At 39.4% G+C, this 20,002-nt stretch overlaps 1 protein-coding gene across 1 annotated transcript in view; it reads right to left on the bottom strand.

Moving 5' to 3' along the window:
* Positions 1-20,002, bottom strand: part of LOC135476299 (dynein axonemal heavy chain 10-like) — a 58,051-nt gene that overhangs the window by 7,064 nt on the left and 30,985 nt on the right. Inside the window, 24 exon segments of the mRNA XM_064756287.1 lie at positions 292-630; positions 883-1,038; positions 1,673-1,776; positions 2,189-2,462; positions 3,169-3,298; positions 3,849-3,937; positions 4,740-4,894; positions 5,604-5,739; positions 6,357-6,504; positions 6,957-7,178; positions 8,073-8,290; positions 8,820-8,956; positions 9,216-9,397; positions 10,006-10,103; positions 10,659-10,892; positions 11,578-11,775; positions 13,380-13,468; positions 13,783-13,933; positions 14,635-14,723; positions 15,302-15,623; positions 15,922-16,086; positions 16,809-17,016; positions 17,884-18,209; positions 18,811-18,963. Of these exon segments, the coding sequence (XP_064612357.1) occupies positions 292-630; positions 883-1,038; positions 1,673-1,776; positions 2,189-2,462; positions 3,169-3,298; positions 3,849-3,937; positions 4,740-4,894; positions 5,604-5,739; positions 6,357-6,504; positions 6,957-7,178; positions 8,073-8,290; positions 8,820-8,956; positions 9,216-9,397; positions 10,006-10,103; positions 10,659-10,892; positions 11,578-11,775; positions 13,380-13,468; positions 13,783-13,933; positions 14,635-14,723; positions 15,302-15,623; positions 15,922-16,086; positions 16,809-17,016; positions 17,884-18,209; positions 18,811-18,963 (4,323 nt within the window).

Below are 20,002 nucleotides of genomic sequence, written 5' to 3'. Positions count from 1 at the left end.
TGGGAAAACAATTTGATATAACTCACCTGGTAGCAAGTTCATAAACCCAGATGTAGGAAAACAGCTTGATATAGCTCACCTGACAGCAAGTTCATAAACCCAGATGTAGGAAAACAGCTTGATATAGCTCACCTGACAGCAAGTTCATAAACCCAGATGTAGGAAAACAGCTTGATATAGCTCACCTGACAGCAAGTTCATAAACCCAGATGTAGGAAAACAGCTTGATATAGCTCACCTGATAGCAAGTTCATGAACCCTGATGTGGGAAAACAGTTTGTTGTAACTAACCTTCTCTTGTCCCTGCCCCATGGACAGGTACTTCAGCTTGTTTGTACCAAATCCTGTCCTTTCCGCTAACTTCATCAGGTCGCTGGCTGGATCAGACCCCGGGCTGAGAATGAACACGATCGGTGACACAGGGGTGCTCTGCTCAAAGATGGCCTCAAAGCTGATGATTGGTGGCGTGACATACTTCTCCCCCATGATGCTGATGACATAGACGGTGACTGCACGGTAGATACGATCCACACGGAAGCATCGCAGCAGCATGAGGCGTTGGAATGCTGTCAGGCTTTTCTCGTACTTCATGGGGAACTGCTGAGACTCTGGTGTGTCATGATCAAACCACTGAGAACAAATCAATCAAAGCCTATATTATTTCGCGTCACAAATACATTGCAATATGTTTATGCATAACTGGCTAGACATCACCAGGAATTTTCTTGCTGCATCCTTCACCACCATGAACTCTGACTGACAAAACTTTTTCAAAACAGCTTTAAGAACCTATCAAATAAATAAATGAAGACATAAAATGAAATGGTAATGATATTCTCTAAAGTAGAGACTGTAAAAATGTTAATTAATCAACCTTCATACCTCTTTCCAAACTTTCTCATTGCGCTCGATGTCATCGAGGAGAGAAGAGAACTGGTCTGGTGCAATCTCCACCAATCTGATGATGTCTTCCCATCCCTCGTCTGGTAACCAGCTGTGAGGCTTCTTACGTTTGCTCTTCTCCAGAGCAATGTTACCCTACGATAACGAAGATATTTAACAGTGGTTACATGTACTGTAAAAAGAATACATGTACTTCTAATTTTTTTCTCCTCTGTTTCTCTGCAAGAAGGGCTTGATGAAATACAATTTCAGGAATGTCATGTTTCTATTCAAACCAAAGCCATTCACATTTTCTATGTTGATAAACATTAAGACCTGAATTTATACTGAGTATTATTAGCTTGTATGGACCCAATCAATCACTGAAAACTGCGTCAAATCAGACAGAAAGTTTCAATGAATCTTAACATGAGGTCTGAAAACACAATGACACATATATATCTTTTCTAAATCAAAGCAAACATTACTTTAGCCAACATACATGTGATTATTGCCCCACCAATGATCCCCTTACCCTTACAGTTATGTTACAGTACTCAAACAAAGCGCAGATAATACATACATTCAGTTTGCAAATAAAACTACATCAGCTCATCTGGCTGACTCGGAGATTCGTGTCATGCATAAATAATTTATCAGTTTAGGCAATAAAAAAGTAGCCTTGATGAATAATATTGAAATGCAAAGTTTAAATGTATAAACATAAGATCCTGTCAGGGGATCTATACAATGTAGGTCTACACTAGTGTTTTACCAATAAAGTCAATACCTTGATGAAGAAATCCAGTTCTTCCTGTGTCACTTTTGACTGATCTTGTTCCAGTTTTATGGTGATTTGGAAGGAGAAAAGCAGCTTGTGCTTCTCAAATATACCTGCACATCAAGAACATGTTTATTTATTTAATATTTGACTGGAGAGAAAAAGCTGTACATTTATGCATTTTTTCACCTAATGCATGTATCTGATAGTGGTCAGGAAAGCGAAGTATAAGGAGAACAAGGCAAAACAATTTTAAAATCTTTATACTCTCAGTTACAGAAATTTATTCTACACTTAGCGAGCTGAAGCTTGTTTATTGTGAAACCAGGGAGCTGATTGTTGCATAGTGTACTTATCTCCATAATAACATGTAATTTGTCAATTGCAATTAAAGTTTTCTTCATGCATCTATGTAGACAAGACTTATTCCTGTATACTTGTCACACAGCATCTGTAGATGTAGTTAATACATTTTAATCATTTTGCTTTGGATGTAAAACACTGGCATTGCCGACAGTCAGTTACCTGTGCAGCCGTAGTTGTAGACATTGTGCGTAAGCGTGTCCATGATGTTCTTAAGCCGTTTCTGGAGGATGCTGTCTGGCAGACTCTTCTTCAGCGAGAACTCAAACACCTCCAGGTAGGAGGATAGTGAGTACTGGTACATGGTGTTGATGGAGGACATCTCCGCTAACACAAAGAACAGGATTGCTCCACGCTTGGCCGCAGGACGGTAGCCATCACGCAGCTTGTCAATGTCTATCGCAGTCTTTGCACCGAGTTTCAGCTTTTCTGCCACCTTAAATCAAGACCACTGATCACTTTATTGATAATTCAACAATCAGTAACTTATGTTGTACTAGGGTTGTCAGCGGTAAATCTGTCCAAATTACACATTGTCACACAGATTTTGCCAGCCTAATGGGACCCAAAGCAGAAGGTGAAACAATACATTTAACTGAAGTCTCTAACAGAGCTGTACTCATGAAAATAATTCAACCTGTAAACACTGCTTGTATACCAGACATGAGAGACACAAGCAAACAAATATACCAACACACATGATCAATCCAAATAATAAGTTATTTTAAATCAAGAGCTGTATTTCACCTAAAGTTTAGCATTTTTCAGATGACAATTTGGTGCATTCTGATAGATTCGTCCACCATTATATGGGTGTTACGAGCAACTGTGAAGTTTCATTTTTATGAAGTTGCTGATTCAGCAAACTGCCATAGCCATCAGTTTGCTGACAGTTCAATTATCTTTACTGACTAAAGTCGTTTAAAGCTTAAGATGCAGGTCAGCTCAACTGGTGGTGTGGAGCTGATCCCAATCGCTGGTGGTCATATGACTTTAAGATTGAATTGGCTAACACGTAACAACTAGTTTATTCTTTCTCATACAAGAGAGCTTAAAACCCAACACAACAGTCGAGTTGAGTCTTAAGCGCCCGTGTATGGCAAGCTCATGATGTAAACTCCTAAAGACTATAGTATGCACACCTCTGTGGCTTTGGTCTTGGTGTCTTCCAGAGTCTGAACCAGCTCTACATTGTCTAACATGTTCCCCTGGGTCTGAGCCAACTCTCTCAACAGAGAATCTTCCAGGTCCTTCAACAGCTTTTTGTTCTCACTGAAAACACAAAACGCATGTTACTACATGTAGTCTATGTAGACAAAAGGTTCTTTGTTCTTCCTTTGACTGTTGTTTTTTCACTGGAGATCCATTTCATGGACAGGGTAAACAGCAGTGTCAAGGGTAAACCACCGACCTATGGCAAGTTATTGACAAACTTGACTTGAATGAAGATGAGCAAATCATACTGAAGGAAAACAGGTGGTTATGGTCTTCAACAAACATTAGATAGTGTACACCACCAATCAATCAACACAGACCACTTTCTGTTACCAAGACTCTATAGAAAGATAGCACAGACAAATCCACAAACTCCCTGTCCAAGGCTGGGACTGAAGCCCTACCATGTGTGATCTTACGATTGAAACAAAAGCATCTTAACCTGCTCTTGGCTGCACAATTTCTTTAATAACATACGCAACTAAATGTGTATGTGTCAGAAATGTAGACTCCAGACTCAAAGTATTAGCTAAGTCTACTGGACTTGAAAAGAACTAAACACAGACTTACTGGTTTCATCCAGAACTGTACAGGTGAACATACTGACCTTGTTTCCTGAATTAGTCTCTCTCTCTGCTCTTCTAGCTCCTTTCTCTCAAACTTGACAATCACAGACAACAGCTGATCTTCCAGCCCCTATGCAAAATGCAAAACATCACAATCAACTCTCTGCTAATTTGAGGTCATTTATTTTTTCATTTGATTGGTGTTTTGTGCCTAACTCAGGAATATTTCACTTATATGACTGCAGACAGACTAATATTGGGAGGAAACTGGGAAGTCTGGGAGAAACCCACAACTATTCCTAGGTTGCTGGCAGACCTTTACACATATGATTAAGACCAATTTGAGGTACTTTTGGTACAGTTTGTACACACATAAATGGCTTTAGTTTGCAAGATCATGCTTGCAAGATCATTATTTTGTGTTATAAAAATAATGAAACAGCCAGGTACATATACTTGTGATTTGCCACACGATTTATTCGTGGCCAAAAGGAGACGAGATACAAATTCAGCTCAGCAGAGCATACTGGCCCCCGATAGCTCAGTTGGTAGAGCATCCGCTTCAGGGCACCGTAGATCTAGGGTCAATCCTCGGTCGGATGACACCTAAGACTTGAAAAGAGCAAGTTGTAGCTTCCTCGCTAGGCGTTTAGCATTAAGGGGATAGTGCAACAACTGGTTGACCCGTATCAGTATAATGGCTCGGGAGGGGCTGTCTCAGTGAAGCAGCAAAAGTGATGATAAAACAGTGGTGGAAATCCGTCCTGCAACAAGGAGGCACATTACACGTACATACACTCGTCACATGACTGAAAAATTGCTAAGTATGACGTTAAACCCAAAGCACTCCCTCACTTACTCAGCAGTGCATAAAGACACTGACTGATTGTTTCATTGATTGGGTTAAACACCGTGCTCAAGAATATTCTTACCTTGAGTGTGACTGTGTAGTTGATCACCATGGATTTACCGAAGATGTTGGGGCCATATTTAGGATTAGCCAGTTTTGTGTTGAGGTACAGTCTAAAACTGGGATCAAAATCCACTTCTTTGTCTCCCAACATAACAAACTCTCTTCCTTGACCACCTGAAAATGTGAACCAAACAATTTCAAAAATAGTTTGGATTACATTATAAATTATAATACATCAGGTAGATATCATTTCCTACACTAATAAATCAATCTAAGTGAAAACACTGGTTAAAGTGAGACTTGGACACACAACTTTGGGTGTCTTGCCTTACCTTGAGTTGTGAGTTTGAGTCTCACTTGAGCCAGTATTTTAGATGGTCTCGATTTATCAGTGGAGGAAATCATATTTAGGCCTACCAGGTTTACATTGCAACGACAGAATTATAGATACCCAGAGAGAGAGAGAGAGAGAAGGGATAGGAGGAAGGATGTAAGGATTTATCATCCACAGTAGGGCCCTTGAGCCTTTCACACAGAGTTCATGACTACAAGGAACAACAAAAGTATGGCTCAGTTTTAAATCTGCAATAAATCAATACCATCAACTTTACTACACAGTCACATAATTTCTGTACACCATTACTAGGAATTTTACTTCCAGTCCACCAAGGTCATGTTTTTGCTGGCTTTTTTACGTTTGTTTGTTCACTTGTTTGTGAGCAACTTTAATGAAAAAAATTTGAGCTATTTTATTGTCAAACAATTCTTCACCACTGTGAGAGAGGTAAAAAAAATGCACACTAATGTCCTTTTGTTTACATGGTAGTATTTGTATATTTAAATGTGCTGACAGTTTGTGCTCGAGGAGTGCCTTATATTCTACCTTTGATGTTCTTCTCCAGGACGTTGTCAATGACTGGGTCAATGTATTCATCCACATCTTGGAAGAGGAAGGGGAATCCATATTTGATTGCCAGTTCTAACTGCTTCAGGAAGTCTGGGTCATTGAAGGTGCACACCTGAAGAGGATTACAAGTGTAAAAGGCAAATGTAAACAGGTCAGAGAGAGGGCATAAATCCTCAAGCCCTAAGAGCATACCTTTTCTAGCAAAATAACCTGGCAGAACATACCCCAAATACAAAATAACTACATGTATGTAAATGAATTTAAATTCAAATATTAATGTTGTTAACACTATATCTGTACAGCTCTAATTTGTGGGCCGCAAGACCTGATTTTATGTTGGGATATAGACACGTTACTTTATTCCCTTTTTCTCACTGACAATTCCCCCAAACCAAATATCTGCATTTCAGATCACATCTACACGGAACCATCTACCTTTGCTTAACGTCATATTCAAGAATATTTCACTAATACCACGGTGGTCAGTTTTATGGCATGGATGGAGGACTTTTGGAAATAACTGACAAACTTTCTCACGTGTAACATAAAGACTTGCATGCACCATCAGTGGAAGACAATTTGTCTTCAACCAAAGTAAGACCGTGTCAATACATGTAACCTTGCAAACTCCACTCAATGCCTCTACAAACATTCAGGGTAGGGAATCTACAATCTCCCAGACCAAGGCCGAGATGGAGTCTGCACCTTAACTGCGTCTGGCATATTTACCTTGAGGTTGTTGGCCTCCTCTTTCTTTTTGATCCACTTGAGAGCCTGTTGTTGAGGGTCGATACAGAGTGGGAAGCGACTGGCCTGGGTGGTGAGGATTCCGTTCTGGATGGACAACTCATCTGGTGGCAAGCCTTCAGAAGTCCAGCTGACAAATCACAAAGACAATCAGGTTCTAAAGCATGTAAACCGTTTTGATACCTACAAGACGACTGTCGATACAAAATGTTGGGAAATGTCATGTACTTTACCATGAAAATGATGCATAAAATTTTCTCTGCCCAAATACCTAGAACTTTTAACTCTCTACTCAACTAAACATTTTCATTTTCAAAGCCTTCCATACTGGAAATCTCCAACAATAATTTCTCAGTTTGTGGAAATGGCATAAAGCTTGACTAGAAACAAGGCTGTAGCAATGTTCACTTCATTAAAACAGGCTAAATGACAAGATTCTCTGGGTAAATCCAAGTCATCAACAAATTTTTCTCTCGTAACTTAATTTCATCTCATTAAAAATGTTTTCTTTGGAAGACAAATTCTAATTAGCCTCGTGTAATAAAATATGACTGATTTTTTATGGTCTTGGGAAACACTTACCGGCTGACTTCGACGTCATTGGTCAGAAGTTCTTCCAGCTTGAAGGGATTGCTGATTGGCACCTCCCTACTCTCCAGATCTGCCACCCAATCGGTGTAGACCATGTCCACTCGGAACTCCCAGCTGAAGGCACCCACATAGCTCAGGAAGGCAGAGCTTACCAGGCAGTCGCCCAAAAGACGCACTCGCTTCTCTTTCAGCACTTCCAGATCAGAGGTCCATCTGAAGACAAATTAACACAGGGGTTTAAATTTCACAAAATGTTATTAAAACATACCGTAACCACGTTCACAAAACTTGCTGGAGTCACATTTCCCGAAAATTGTTAAAATCTTCTTATTCAGAAGACAATTTTCTAAATATCTGACCTCTCTGTAGAGCCTTTAATGAAGTGCAAACAAGGCCCAGCTTACAGTTTAACAATTTGCGGCCTGTACCAGTGAAAAACCAGGGCTCAAAATGTTTGACATCTTGAGCTCATCAGAGTGATTACCTCAACTAGAATTGAGGTCATCCAATATAATTAATAGGTGTGAACTGTATTCGATTCAATTTACATGACTGTAACAAAGAAAACAAAAACACTGAAGGAATACATATGTATAAAACACAAACAACAATTAATTCATGTGTCTGACATTATCAATATTTGCAAGATACAAAGAAATCTCCATGAATGTCATCATTTTTATTTTGAGCTTTTAAAAACAAGTGAATTACCCAACACTTTGGCCCCTGGAACCCCTATAACATTAACAATTTTTTTAAATGTAACATCTCATATCTTTTCTGGGCTATATACTCTCACAACGTACTATGATTCACAAAAGAAAGATCCAAAAGACACTCAAAATAACACTGTCAGTCCAAATCATAAGGTGCACTTGTAGCTCTTTTTATCCTGCATCAGACAAAATAATCAGGTGTTTACTGGACAGTAACAGTCACATGGGGGAAGTGTATATTCCCGAATCCTGCAATCTATGTTATACGTGTCTGCTGATAAAGTTATCTCCCTATATTCCTTTGTGAAAACAATGGAGACATTTCTTGCCCAATAAGAGGGTTACAGATAATATCTGAATATTACCAGAGCATTACATCAGCAGGTCTTACCGGAGTCTTTCTGAGCTGAGACCAGAGATGAGTTTGTCTGCAGCGACAAGTCGCCTCTCCATGATCTCTGCCTCCTCTTGTAACTTCATCTTCTCTGACATGGCACTCTCGTACTTCTCCCCCAGCTGTTTGAGGTCATTCTCCAGTGAAGCCACCTCGTTACTGATCTTGTCCAGTTCACGTTTGGCCTGGTAGAATGTCCTCTCTAGCTTAGCCACCTAAATAAGTTCATCAAAAACATACATTAACATCTACTGGACATACTGAAAATAAGTCAAGGTGATTTCGTCATAGTTGAAAGTCACCACCATCCACAGACTGTTGGGAGACCATCCCACCTATGACCGGACAGGAAACCAGCAAGACCTGGACTTCAACTCGTAGTGACTACACTGGTGAGAAGCTCCTGTGTCAATGTGCTGCACTAGTACACTACATGTAACCACTTTCTTCATAAACTTTGCTGCTACCCAAGTCAAAATGCTGTTATTACAAAGGTGAATCGGGAGATAAAATTTGAAAATATATTTGCAGGTTTAATTAAAGTGGGCTTTAGAATTCACTGTTACTGGAAGTTACTAAATCTTTATATTTTATTCATAATCTTTAATCTTACATTTCACACAGTCCTTTAATATGGAATGGAAATAACTATTGCTTTAAAACTGTTAATGATTCTATAAGGCAAAACTGATGAAAACATTTTGCCCAGCCAGAAGTTTGAGTAGACAGTTCTGAAAGTCTCACCTTCTCTCTCTTGGGTTTAATTTCCCTGGCTACAGCACAGTAGCCCATCACAGCCTCCACAAACTTGAGCAACCCAGCACCAGCCTTACTCACAGATCTCATCTCCTCTGGGGACGTCTCCATCTGATTCAGTAAACCTGACACAAAACGAACAGCTTTAGTGACAAATACATCAACCATGTGAATTATTACATACAGGACACTGGCAAACTCGATTTAAAATCAGTCCAGTTCCTGTCTCAGACTTCAAAGAACAATAGCTGGCTAACACTTTCTCACACCACAACATAAAATTATTCTGCTTTTTGACCTTATTTCTCTGACCAGAAATTTTTTGCCTATTTCAGCCAGGTTTTAGGTGCATGATTTCCCTAACCCATTATGCAGCTGACTCACCTTTAACAGTAGAGACTTGTTTGCCACTGATATTGTCCACGTCCATTTCAGTCAGACTCCTGAGGAAGTTGGTTTCTGCCATCATGCCCTTAGCAGACTTCCACGAGACTTCTTTGATACCCTTCATCACCACAATACACTCGCACACTGTCTGCACAGCCTTGGGAGGCTTGGCAAAGGATCTGTACAAACAAAATGTAATTAGGGGTTAACATGTATTTCTTTTATGGTTGCATACCTTGGCATTAGTTAACATTTCTGAACATAATTTACTAGTTGTGGCAGAGATTTATAGCTAGACGAGAATTTTGTCCCGAGGTTATCTCCCTTGTGTGGTTCCCCTCAGTGAGGAGTATGCATTCAAACATGTCCACTGGAGATTGAGTTTGACAGATATGACACTACAAACAGACACTATTTAACAGTCCCAGTACTGACTCATATAAGACTGAACACAAAACAGGTATTTTAACATTACACGTAATTGAGAAGATCCAAAAGTTATTACAGTTTAGAACAGGAAAAGGAAAAACAGCCCATCAGGATATCCCTACATACTTAGTTCCAGCTACACTTTATGTGCTACGTGGCATGTAATTTGCTACTCCTTATGCATTTCCATAAGCAGTTAGAATAAAAGCCTGTGGTAAATTGACAAGAGGTTGTGTTTCACTGGTTACATTCCACCATTTGCCAACAGTCACACTATAGTTGCTGCTCTGGTTTTAATCTCTACACTGTAAGACTTATATCATATTATGTACAGCGTCAAATTTCCAGTGAACCCTACCTGATTTCTGTGACATCTGACTTGTCCAGGTCTTCCAGGGCTAGCCTGGCTGCCTCCAGAGCTGGCAGGGCTTCAGCCAGTGCATCCTCTGCTTCTTTCTATCAAACACACAAAACACAGATGCTTCAATGGTCAAATTCACCACATGTTGGTAGCGGGGGGAAAAAATCAAGACTGAAAGGGTCAGATACTTATGTATACACCAGTTTATCTCAGGGTAAATGTATAAGTGTTACTATTCATGATTTCAAACATTTGCTACGGCAAGCAGTGCTGGTTTTAATTATCATGGCGACACACGCTAAAGACATGCACGTACACAGCCATGGCATTTGCAAACAGTTACTATGAGCAAATACAAAATAATGTTTCTATCAATGATTAGCCATGTTAGCTCTGGCATGCCACATAGCAGTAGATGACATCACATAGGGAGGGCACTCAGTTGTTGGTTACATTGATGGTGACTCCTGCAGGGATTGGGAATTGCCTTTAGACACTTTATGGGCCACTTTCACAGAACTTAGTAAGTCACATTTCACAAAACTTTTTTTAGGACAGATGAAACGTCTGTAGTTCCACAAGGCCATATGATTTACAAGGAAAGCGAAAGTTGGCCCGTATCTTCATCTCTCTCTATCAGCCAAACATACCTTCTCTACAATGATGATTTTACTCTGCACTTCTATGTCCTTCTGTTTGGTGATAGCCAACTGTTTCTTCTCGGTGGCCTGAGCCGTGCCTGAAGCGATCTCCTCCAGCAGAATTTCGCAGGCTTCCGTCTTCTCCGTCACAGCCACTTTCTGTACAGCCAGCTTCTCATTGAGGACCGCCAACATCTCGCTGGCTTCATGGATCTTCTGTAGACCGCCGGCTAAACGATCACACTGTGCCAAAAAACAATTCCTCAAAAAAGTCAATGACTGATTAACAATGACAACTGACCGAACAACAGAGCGACTTGTAGCAGCCACAAAGTTGACTGACCTAATGTAAACATTCCAGCTGAATAGCCAAATTAGGGTTTCATTTCAATACCTAAACAGACTGCATAAAATACAGACTTAGCAATTCACTGTATACCTTACACACTATACATGTATTCAGCGCAAAAGTCAAATAAGTGTTTTATTATAACACCTACATGTAAACTGATGGACTGTGTGACTCATACACTAAACAAACTACAATACTTGTGGCATCTGCAGCAGCTCATGAAAGAAGTTTAGGAACAGTCTACAGTATATTCTTCTGGTGATGAGACTACATCTATCAGATCTACATGCAATGGGTACAACTTCTTTAGAGATATAGTACATATCTTGTTGGACCATGTCGAAAACAACAAGTACAGTATTTTGACCTAAATTTGACCTAATTTTCAGTTGCTTTGTTCTTAGAAATGTGTTCTAAGGTTTGTTTGGAGCACAGGAAGATATCCTACTGGAAAAACATAAATTCCAGTACCAAAAGTAATATTTTGGTACCTTTCACTGCCTCAAAAATGCACTTTTTGGAGGTTAACTACAGACTTTTTTAATTTTCTCACATCCACCATGAATATATACTGACCTGAGACAGAATATACTTGTCTTTCTCATCCAGCAGATTGACGTAGGTGTTGATGAAGTCTAAGTAGTTCTTGGGGGTGACGTAGTTGTTTCGGCGCAGCCTGCGCTGGAACTTCTTACTATACTGTCCGACACTCTGGTGAACCAGGACAATGTGACTGACTACACTCTGGCGGTGATCCTCGGGAATTAGCTGGTTCTGTTAAACAAAGTTTACACAATTATCAATGATAAAACATGATCGTGATCTAGTCATTTGTTTGGTATTTTAACACCATACTTAAAAAATTTTCCACTTCATACACGACAGTGGGAGGTTTCTGGACAGAAGAAACTAGAGTGTCCAGAGGAAACCACCAACCTTTCCCAAGTACCAGACAAAACTCCTGACATAAAACAACATGCAGAGAAAACATGATAGCTGGATTAAAAACATGCAACCTCATTAGTCAAGGGCATGACAATAACAGCCAGCCAGCATGTTACCTGTCTGAACTAGCAAGACCAGTCCCTCCGCAAGGACGCAGGTCTCTCTCTCAATAACAGCTTTATAATGAAGGAAAGTGTATATACTGAATACAAGTAGCCAGATGTTGCACACAAGTGAAGGCTTACATCAGGGGAGATGAAGATGCTGGCTAGAGAGTACAGAGCTTGAATAAACAGAATACATGCAGCTGGGTTTTGTAGTAAACACTTACATCAGGGGAGATGAAGACGCTGGCTAGAGAGTACAGAGCTTGAATATACAGAATACATGCAGCTGGGTTTTGTAGTAAACACTTACATCAGGTGAGATGAAGATGCTGGCTAGAGAGTACAGAGCTTGAATATACAGAATACATGCAGCTGGGTTTTGTAGTGAACACTTACATCAGGGGAGATGAAGATGCTGGCTAGAGAGTACAGAGCTTGAATATACATAATACATGCAGCTGGGTTTTGTAGTGAACACTTACATCAGGGGAGATGAAGATGCTGGCTAGAGAGTACAGAGCTTGAATATACAGAATACATGCAGCTGGGTTTTGTAGTAAACACTTACATCAGGGGAGATGAAGATGCTGGCTAGAGAGTACAGAGCTTGAATATACAGAATACATGCAGCTGGGTTTTGTAGTAAACACTTACATCAGGGGAGATGAAGATGCTGGCTAGAGAGTACACAGCTTGAATATACAGAATACATGCAGCTGGGTTTTGTAGTGAACACTTACTAGAGAGCTAGAGAGTACAGAGCTTGAATATACAGAATACATGCAGCTGGGTTTTGTAGTGAACACTTACATCAGGCGAGATGAAGATGCTGGCTAGAGAGTACAGAGCTTGAATATACAGAATACATGCAGCTGGGTTTTGTAGTAAACACTTACATCAGGTGAGATGAAGATGCTGGCTAGAGAGTACAGAGCTTGAATATACAGAATACATGCAGCTGGGTTTTGTAGTGAACACTTACATCAGGGGAGATGAAGATGCTGGCTAGAGAGTACAGAGCTTGAATATACAGAATACATGCAGATGGGTTTTGTAGTAAACACTTACATCAGGGGAGATGAAGACGCTGGCTAGAGAGTACAGAGCTTGAATATACAGAATACATGCAGCTGGGTTTTGTAGTCAACACTTACATCAGGGGAGATGAAGATGCTGGCTAGAGAGCACAGAGTTTGAATATACAGAATACATGCAGCTGGGTTTTGTAGTGAACACTTACATCAGGGGAGATGAAGATGCTGGCTAGAGAGTACAGAGCTTGAATATACAGAATACATGCAGATGGGTTTTGTAGTGAACACTTACATCAGGGGAGATGAAGACGCTGGCCACAGCGTACAGAGCCTGTTCTGGCCAGGGGAAGAACCAGTCAATACTGGCATTGTTCACAAGACCTGGAGAAAAACAGATAAAACAGGGCAACTTAGTGGCATGGATGTCCTCTCACATGTCCAACAGAATATCCAAGGAACAGGTAGATGACAATTAGGTCAAAATTTTTTTTTACTACTAGCTGACCACCCTTGTTAGATGATTAGTTTTGGCCATTTTAGTCCAAAATCAGTCTCTTTAAAAATGTTAAATTCGCTTAAAAATGAAGAGACCAGCTGATCAGCAGAAAATTCTCATTCCTGAATGTCAGCTATGAATTTTCCCTAATGGTCGGAGGCTTGGATGCAGGCACTGTTGCCAGGTAAATTTATCTCACCTGGGAAGTTACGGCACCTTGTTCTCAGGACGTCCCCGACAGGTGACATGGCCAGTACAATGTGCAGATTGTTGGAACATTTGGTTACAAAGTACTGCCAGATGGTTTCTCTGGCATGACCACACCCAGCCGCCATTGCTTCATTCCGGACCTGACAGAAAACAGTACCAATTTTATCTGGCAGATGCAACAGTAAAATTTAAAAAAAAAATGGTTCGGATGATATTAGAACTGCAGGAAAGCCAAAAATTACATTTCTCTCTTGTTTATTTTTTTTTTTGAAAAGAAAAAGTATGTATATGTTGTTGATAGAGGAGCTTATATCATGTGAGAAAGAAGACATGTTTTCCTGTTACAGTAACATGTACATATACATCGGCTAAAAGACGCAGGCCTGATGTTCCAAAAATTAGAAGCAATTATTGCTGAAAAAAACCTAGTTTTCTTATTCTATGGTCTTCTTTCTGACCATGCAACAAATATACTCTGAGGAATGAAATTTGAGAAATGTAACATGTCAGTGAAAAATGTTCTCATTACGTAATGGAATGACATGAAACAGCAGTGGTTGGACAAAAAAATGCTCAAGGAATGGGATATTGTATTTCACCTGAAGTTTGGCCTGTAAAAATGCATAGATTTCAAAGGCATTGCTATAATACTTTTCATGCCAACAATTAAATTTTCCGAAAAATCAATCCAACTTCACCCAAAAAAAAAATCTTAATGTCTCTATAAAGTAGATGAATCAATCATAATCAAGGAAAATGTGCATCAAGGAAACATGGCAAACTTTAGGTGAAATAGAGTGTTTAGTGACTAAACTTCTTCAAAGGCATGGGATTGACTTACAGATCCAATGATTGCCTCCTTCTCATCATCAGCATAGAGAGCTGGCACCATGCCAGATGTCAACATGTTGTTGATCAACTCCAGGAAACCTACAAGTAAACAACCACAAACAGATTTTGTATGTATGCATTAAAGTTGCTTGTCAGGGTCTTTACAGCTGCAGGCAGCCAGAAAGATGTGAAAGCTCAGGTTCTATGGTGTAAGCCAGTGAAAACTCAGTGAAATTATCTCCTGAGTAACTCCATGTTTGCAGTTGATTAAAAGACAACACTAAACCAAATGTATGTACATGTGTATTGGTAAAGTATCAGACCTGGTTTAAAAAGCAAGCCTCTTTAATTTTGTGTTGTTGCATAATCAAGATATTGCAGTTCAATTCTGCACGTTGGGAAAATTGAAAGCAAGTTATTAATTTTAATCAAGCACAAGTTATTTCAAGCCAAACAAAGAACCTGTTCCTCTGACGTCACCCAAATCCTGGTTTACCTTTGGGCCTTATGAGCATCGGGTACGGGTGATGTAACAACATATTTAATGTGGTTTCGTTAAAATTCCAGATTGAAAGTTGATTTAGAGAGCTCCCAAGCTGTTCAGAACAAAATGGCTGTTAATGCCACAAGTTCCTACAAAACTGCCGAAGCTCTTCGAAACTCCAGCTTAAACCCACCATCTTCCACAACATGCTGATCTGTGAATAGGAACACCATCTTCTTATTCTCCATGCCGAGCTTGTTATATAAGATTTTGAGGTCATCTCTGAAGGAGGACTCTGAGTATCCCCTACTGAGTGTGATCTGGAATACCTCGCACTGCGCCGTGTAGGATGCCAGTTTACACAGGCTCTGCTTGCCACTACCCCCGACACCCACCAGGAGAGCATGGCCCTGGTCCATGCGGATCACACGGTGGATTCGTGTCAGATGCTCTAGAGCATCGTCAAAAAGCACCAGGTTCATTGGGGTGTTGGTTTCGTTGTACTCTTCCAGAATCTACAAAGAGAATCACAGGTTGAACTGTATCACGTGAAACTCCTTGCCAATGAACAAACTAGCCTCATTGTAAAGATTGCAATTGTTTATTTATTGATTTTTTTATTATTATTAATCTGTTCTTTACATGCAAATTTTAAAACATAATTCATACAATTTTGAAGATTAATACATATTGTTCAGGTAAAGGCATGTAATTGTAAACTTTGCAAAAATGATAAAATAACCTGACCAGATTATTATTATGTGTAGTTCCATTCAACTGAATCAAAACACCTTCATCAAGATCTGAACTCACTTCCTGGAAAAGTGCTTTAGCGGCATCATAATCCTGTATGTCCTCGTACAGTCTAGGTTCTGACTCGTCCAGAGCTGTTCTGTAGTCACCAAATAGGATAGGATCTCTCATACAGTACTCCACAGAAGACTTGAAATTCTCTTCTAAGAGCATCTTAATGTTTGCCTGCAAAGAGACAATGAAAACACTGCTTTAATAATGTTCTCCCAGAAAATGTGATAAACTCGATCGTAAGTTACGTAATACTATATCACATAAATTACATAGAAGCACCATGCTTTTACTACAAAACAGCTTACTACATGTTATTCTTGAAACAACAATCAAATAAATCAATAATAATCACATAAATGTACATGCATGATGATCATCACATTTACAAGCTTTTGGAAAACAGGTATTACTATGAACATATTAAAAGTTTTCCCCACAGAAATCCCAAACAAATGTATGTGCTGTGCACGAGTACAAGCAAGATATCACACAGCTTACTGCTTACCACACTGCCTGAATTACAAAATCTTCACCAAGATGTAATAATTTGTACTCTCTCAACTGCTCTTTTCAGTGGCACAACTGGACAATACAGGTTCTCATAATGGGCTACTATCATATTTGCTGGTGAAACTGTTCTCTTCTGGAAATATGTTGCCTCCTTCAGGAAATTCCATGCAGGTTTTCTTTTCCGTAAATAATGTCCCCTTATGACTTTTTAACGACAATGTACATTCATGCCAAAAAGGTTTGGGTATTGTGTGAAAATGACTTGAAGGCAGTTGCTAAATGATTTCTATAAATATGGCGTCACAGTTTAAACTGCATTCACACAACTCACATAAACTCAAATGTGACAAGTGGAATGAAAAGCTCCTGGTTGTTGATTTTACCTGGACAAGTTGCTTGTCTTGTTCGTTGATCAGCCTGTCTCCTATCACGCGGCAGCACTCATTCCTCCACACTCTCACAAAGTGGTCAGTTTTCTCAAACCTGTCCATCGTGGTCAAGCAGAGGCCGTTGTAGATACGAGACAAATCTCGCAGGTTGAAGATGTAGTGGAACTTGGATGGAGTTGGTGGAAGTTCTTTAACAATGGTTCTACAACATGAAATAAATACAATGTATACTTGAAGCCTTGAAATTCACTTTAATGAACTGTTATATTATTTGTTATATTTTCCATTTCCACTGATAAGCTTCACATATATATTTCCATTTCCACTGAGAAGCTTCACAAAGTAGGGTATTGTGTTAACTCCAACAAAACATACAAGGCTGGTATGCATGATTCAATATTTTGGTTTTATTTAAATAAAACAGAAATAATGAATCATGCATCACCTTGTATCTTCTGTTGGAGTTACCACAATACTGAACTCTTATATGTTCAGAGCAAATTCATTTAGTATTTAGTATTCTTCGACTTTTTCAACTACCTCTGCAACCAACATTCTGAAGCATTCTGAGAGAACTATGGGGGTGTAGAGAAATTATTTGCAAAGTTTTATGAAGCCTACATCTTTAAAGACACAAACAAATCATTTTAGCATCATTTTCTTTATAATTAAATGCATAAATTTCACAGTTAACTGTGCTTTAGTGGTCAAAAAGTTTGAAGATTTACAGTATAAAGATATAAATCATAAATGAGATATGTTGTCCAAGTCAGTGTAATTTCAGATACACCTACACTTCTGTTTTCACATCTTTCTTATTTACTATTTCAAAACATATTGCAATACCTACTTGAGTAGTGTCAAATGTATTTCAGGTTTCTAAATGTTTATGGTAAAGTTTGTGAGAGGATGAGACCAGCGCATCTTAACATGTACATGACAACAGCTTGGCTTTGAATCAAAACTGTTATCTTGCTAATCTGTATGGTGTGGTGTAGACAACTGGGCACCTTTAGCTTTAGTGGCAGATAAACTGTACCTATCCAGCACAAATGCAGTGTGTACTCACGTGTAGAGTGACATGGTCATGCGAGTGAGCACAGGCACAAGTTCCTGCACCTCCTTTGGGAAGGGCTGTGTATGACCGGCCAGAATCGAGCTGTAAATTTTGAATAGCGACTCATCAGATGGGAATGTCATGTTGAAGGCGCAGAAAAGAGATATAAATCTGGGGTCCACCTCGTTCCTGCCACCTCCGGCTTTACCCATGGCTGCAATGTAACCCATGTCCTTGAGGTTCTTCCAGTTGAGGTCCTTGCCTCGGTCATACAGACCCCCTCTTTCCAGGAGGAGTTTGAGCAACGCGATGGGCTGCTGGGTGCCATATGTGTCAACCTATCAATAAAGAGGACAAAGTCTAAGCAACTGGGTGCTGGGTGTCAGAGGTGTCTGTCTATCCATAAAGAGGACAAAATTTGGGCAACAGGGTTGGCTACATCAACCAATCGTGTTAACCTTAGAAAAAGGTAGAATTTATTCTACCTGTAGATCTATCTTTAAGATTTAATCACTTCTCAATGCGTCAAGATTATGCTATAAGTCAAGTAAATACAATCAAGTAAATGTTGACTGACCAATGATTTAATTTGGCTACATTTTTGGTTTATACTCTTGGGGACGGGCTCACAAAGCTTTTTTAGCATTACCAGCACATCAGTGCCATGTTAACATAATGCCTAGTCATGCTAGTGCTGTTTTTTAAGGAAACTGCATGCACATGATCCTTCAAATGCTTCATGATTCCAGCACTTGGTCTTTATGGCATCATTTGCCCTGTCTTAATTAAAAATGCTGCAAAACCTTTCCTTCTGAACTTAACACTGACTCCTGGTACTGTGAATAAAGACACAGACTGTACATGTTAATCTAAATATAGTGCCATCCAACATACGCTAATGATAAGTTTATAAAATACCACTAGTAGTACTGCAGGTACCTGTGGCATGTTGAGATCATCAATGAAGATGAGAAGTCTCCGGCCTGGTGGCGGCCCATATGTGTCCTTAGTGCGCTTCTCTACATTGGCCTCCAGGTTACGCTGGACATCCAGGGACGTGGTTCTGCTGGAGAAGTTCACGTTCAGCAGCAACTGGAAAGACAATACAGTTATATATCACTCATCACATCAGACACAAAGACAGTTTTAACTGCACACCATAAAACATGCATGGGGTTTTGTATACAAATCTGTTCTTGTTCATAGGAAATAAATAAAAATTAAATACAGCAGACAGAAATCTATTATGAGCATATCAAAATCATACTATGAACTAAGATTTATTCTTTTCACGTCACACAGGTGCATACACACTGATTTTACTGTATTCCTGTCTTTGGTTCTTAGCAATCAACAGGAACTTCTGTATATCAGTCTGTTTTTCAACTTGAACCAGTATTACTCTATTATCAAGCTTTCCAATTTCAGATTATAAAAGTAAGGATTAACAATATCTCCTGGCTCTTATTCTCAAAATGTTACATATCAGCACACCTCATCTTTTTTGCATTAAGCAAAATTGAAGTCAGTGCTGTCTAATATTTAAAAGAGCATGCGAACATACTGCGTTGACATGGTAAAATGATATTTAAAAGCTGCTGACCACGTTAAGCACAAGGAAAAGGCCAGGGTCTAGTAACACTAGCTGCAACACTTACATGCAGTCTTAAATGCAAATTATCAGTGGAAAAAAAAATTCCATAGTGTTTTCATAAAGTGTGACTTAATACACTGCCATTCTGTAAAACTGTTATAATAATGAAACCGGTTTTAAAACACCTACGTTTCCAAGTCAGTGCATTCATATAAGTAAATACCTATGGTACAACAGTGTCAAAAAGCATGGTGTGAGAAGAAAATCTCTGAACATGCGCTACTAAACATAGGTGTGAATACAACATGCTTAGACAAGGTACATGGAATACCGTAATTTCTCGTGACACAGCCTTTCTCTCGGCTGATTCTTCCCCATGCGTAGATGGCTGAAATATCACAAGATCTCCTGTGCTTTGAAAGAGACATACTGCCAAGGTAGACAAAACTGCTGACATTTTAGAAGTCATCTTCTTAAATTTGAGACATTCAGATGTTTACTGACACGTATCTGACTTTGAGTGAGCTATGGAATGTT

The sequence above is a fragment of the Liolophura sinensis genome, chromosome 10 (genome assembly GCF_032854445.1).
Source record: "Liolophura sinensis isolate JHLJ2023 chromosome 10, CUHK_Ljap_v2, whole genome shotgun sequence".
NCBI lineage: Eukaryota > Metazoa > Mollusca > Polyplacophora > Chitonida > Chitonidae > Liolophura > Liolophura sinensis.
The sequence above is the reverse complement of the archived record's forward strand: the minus strand, read 5'-3'. Positions and strand labels throughout refer to the sequence as shown.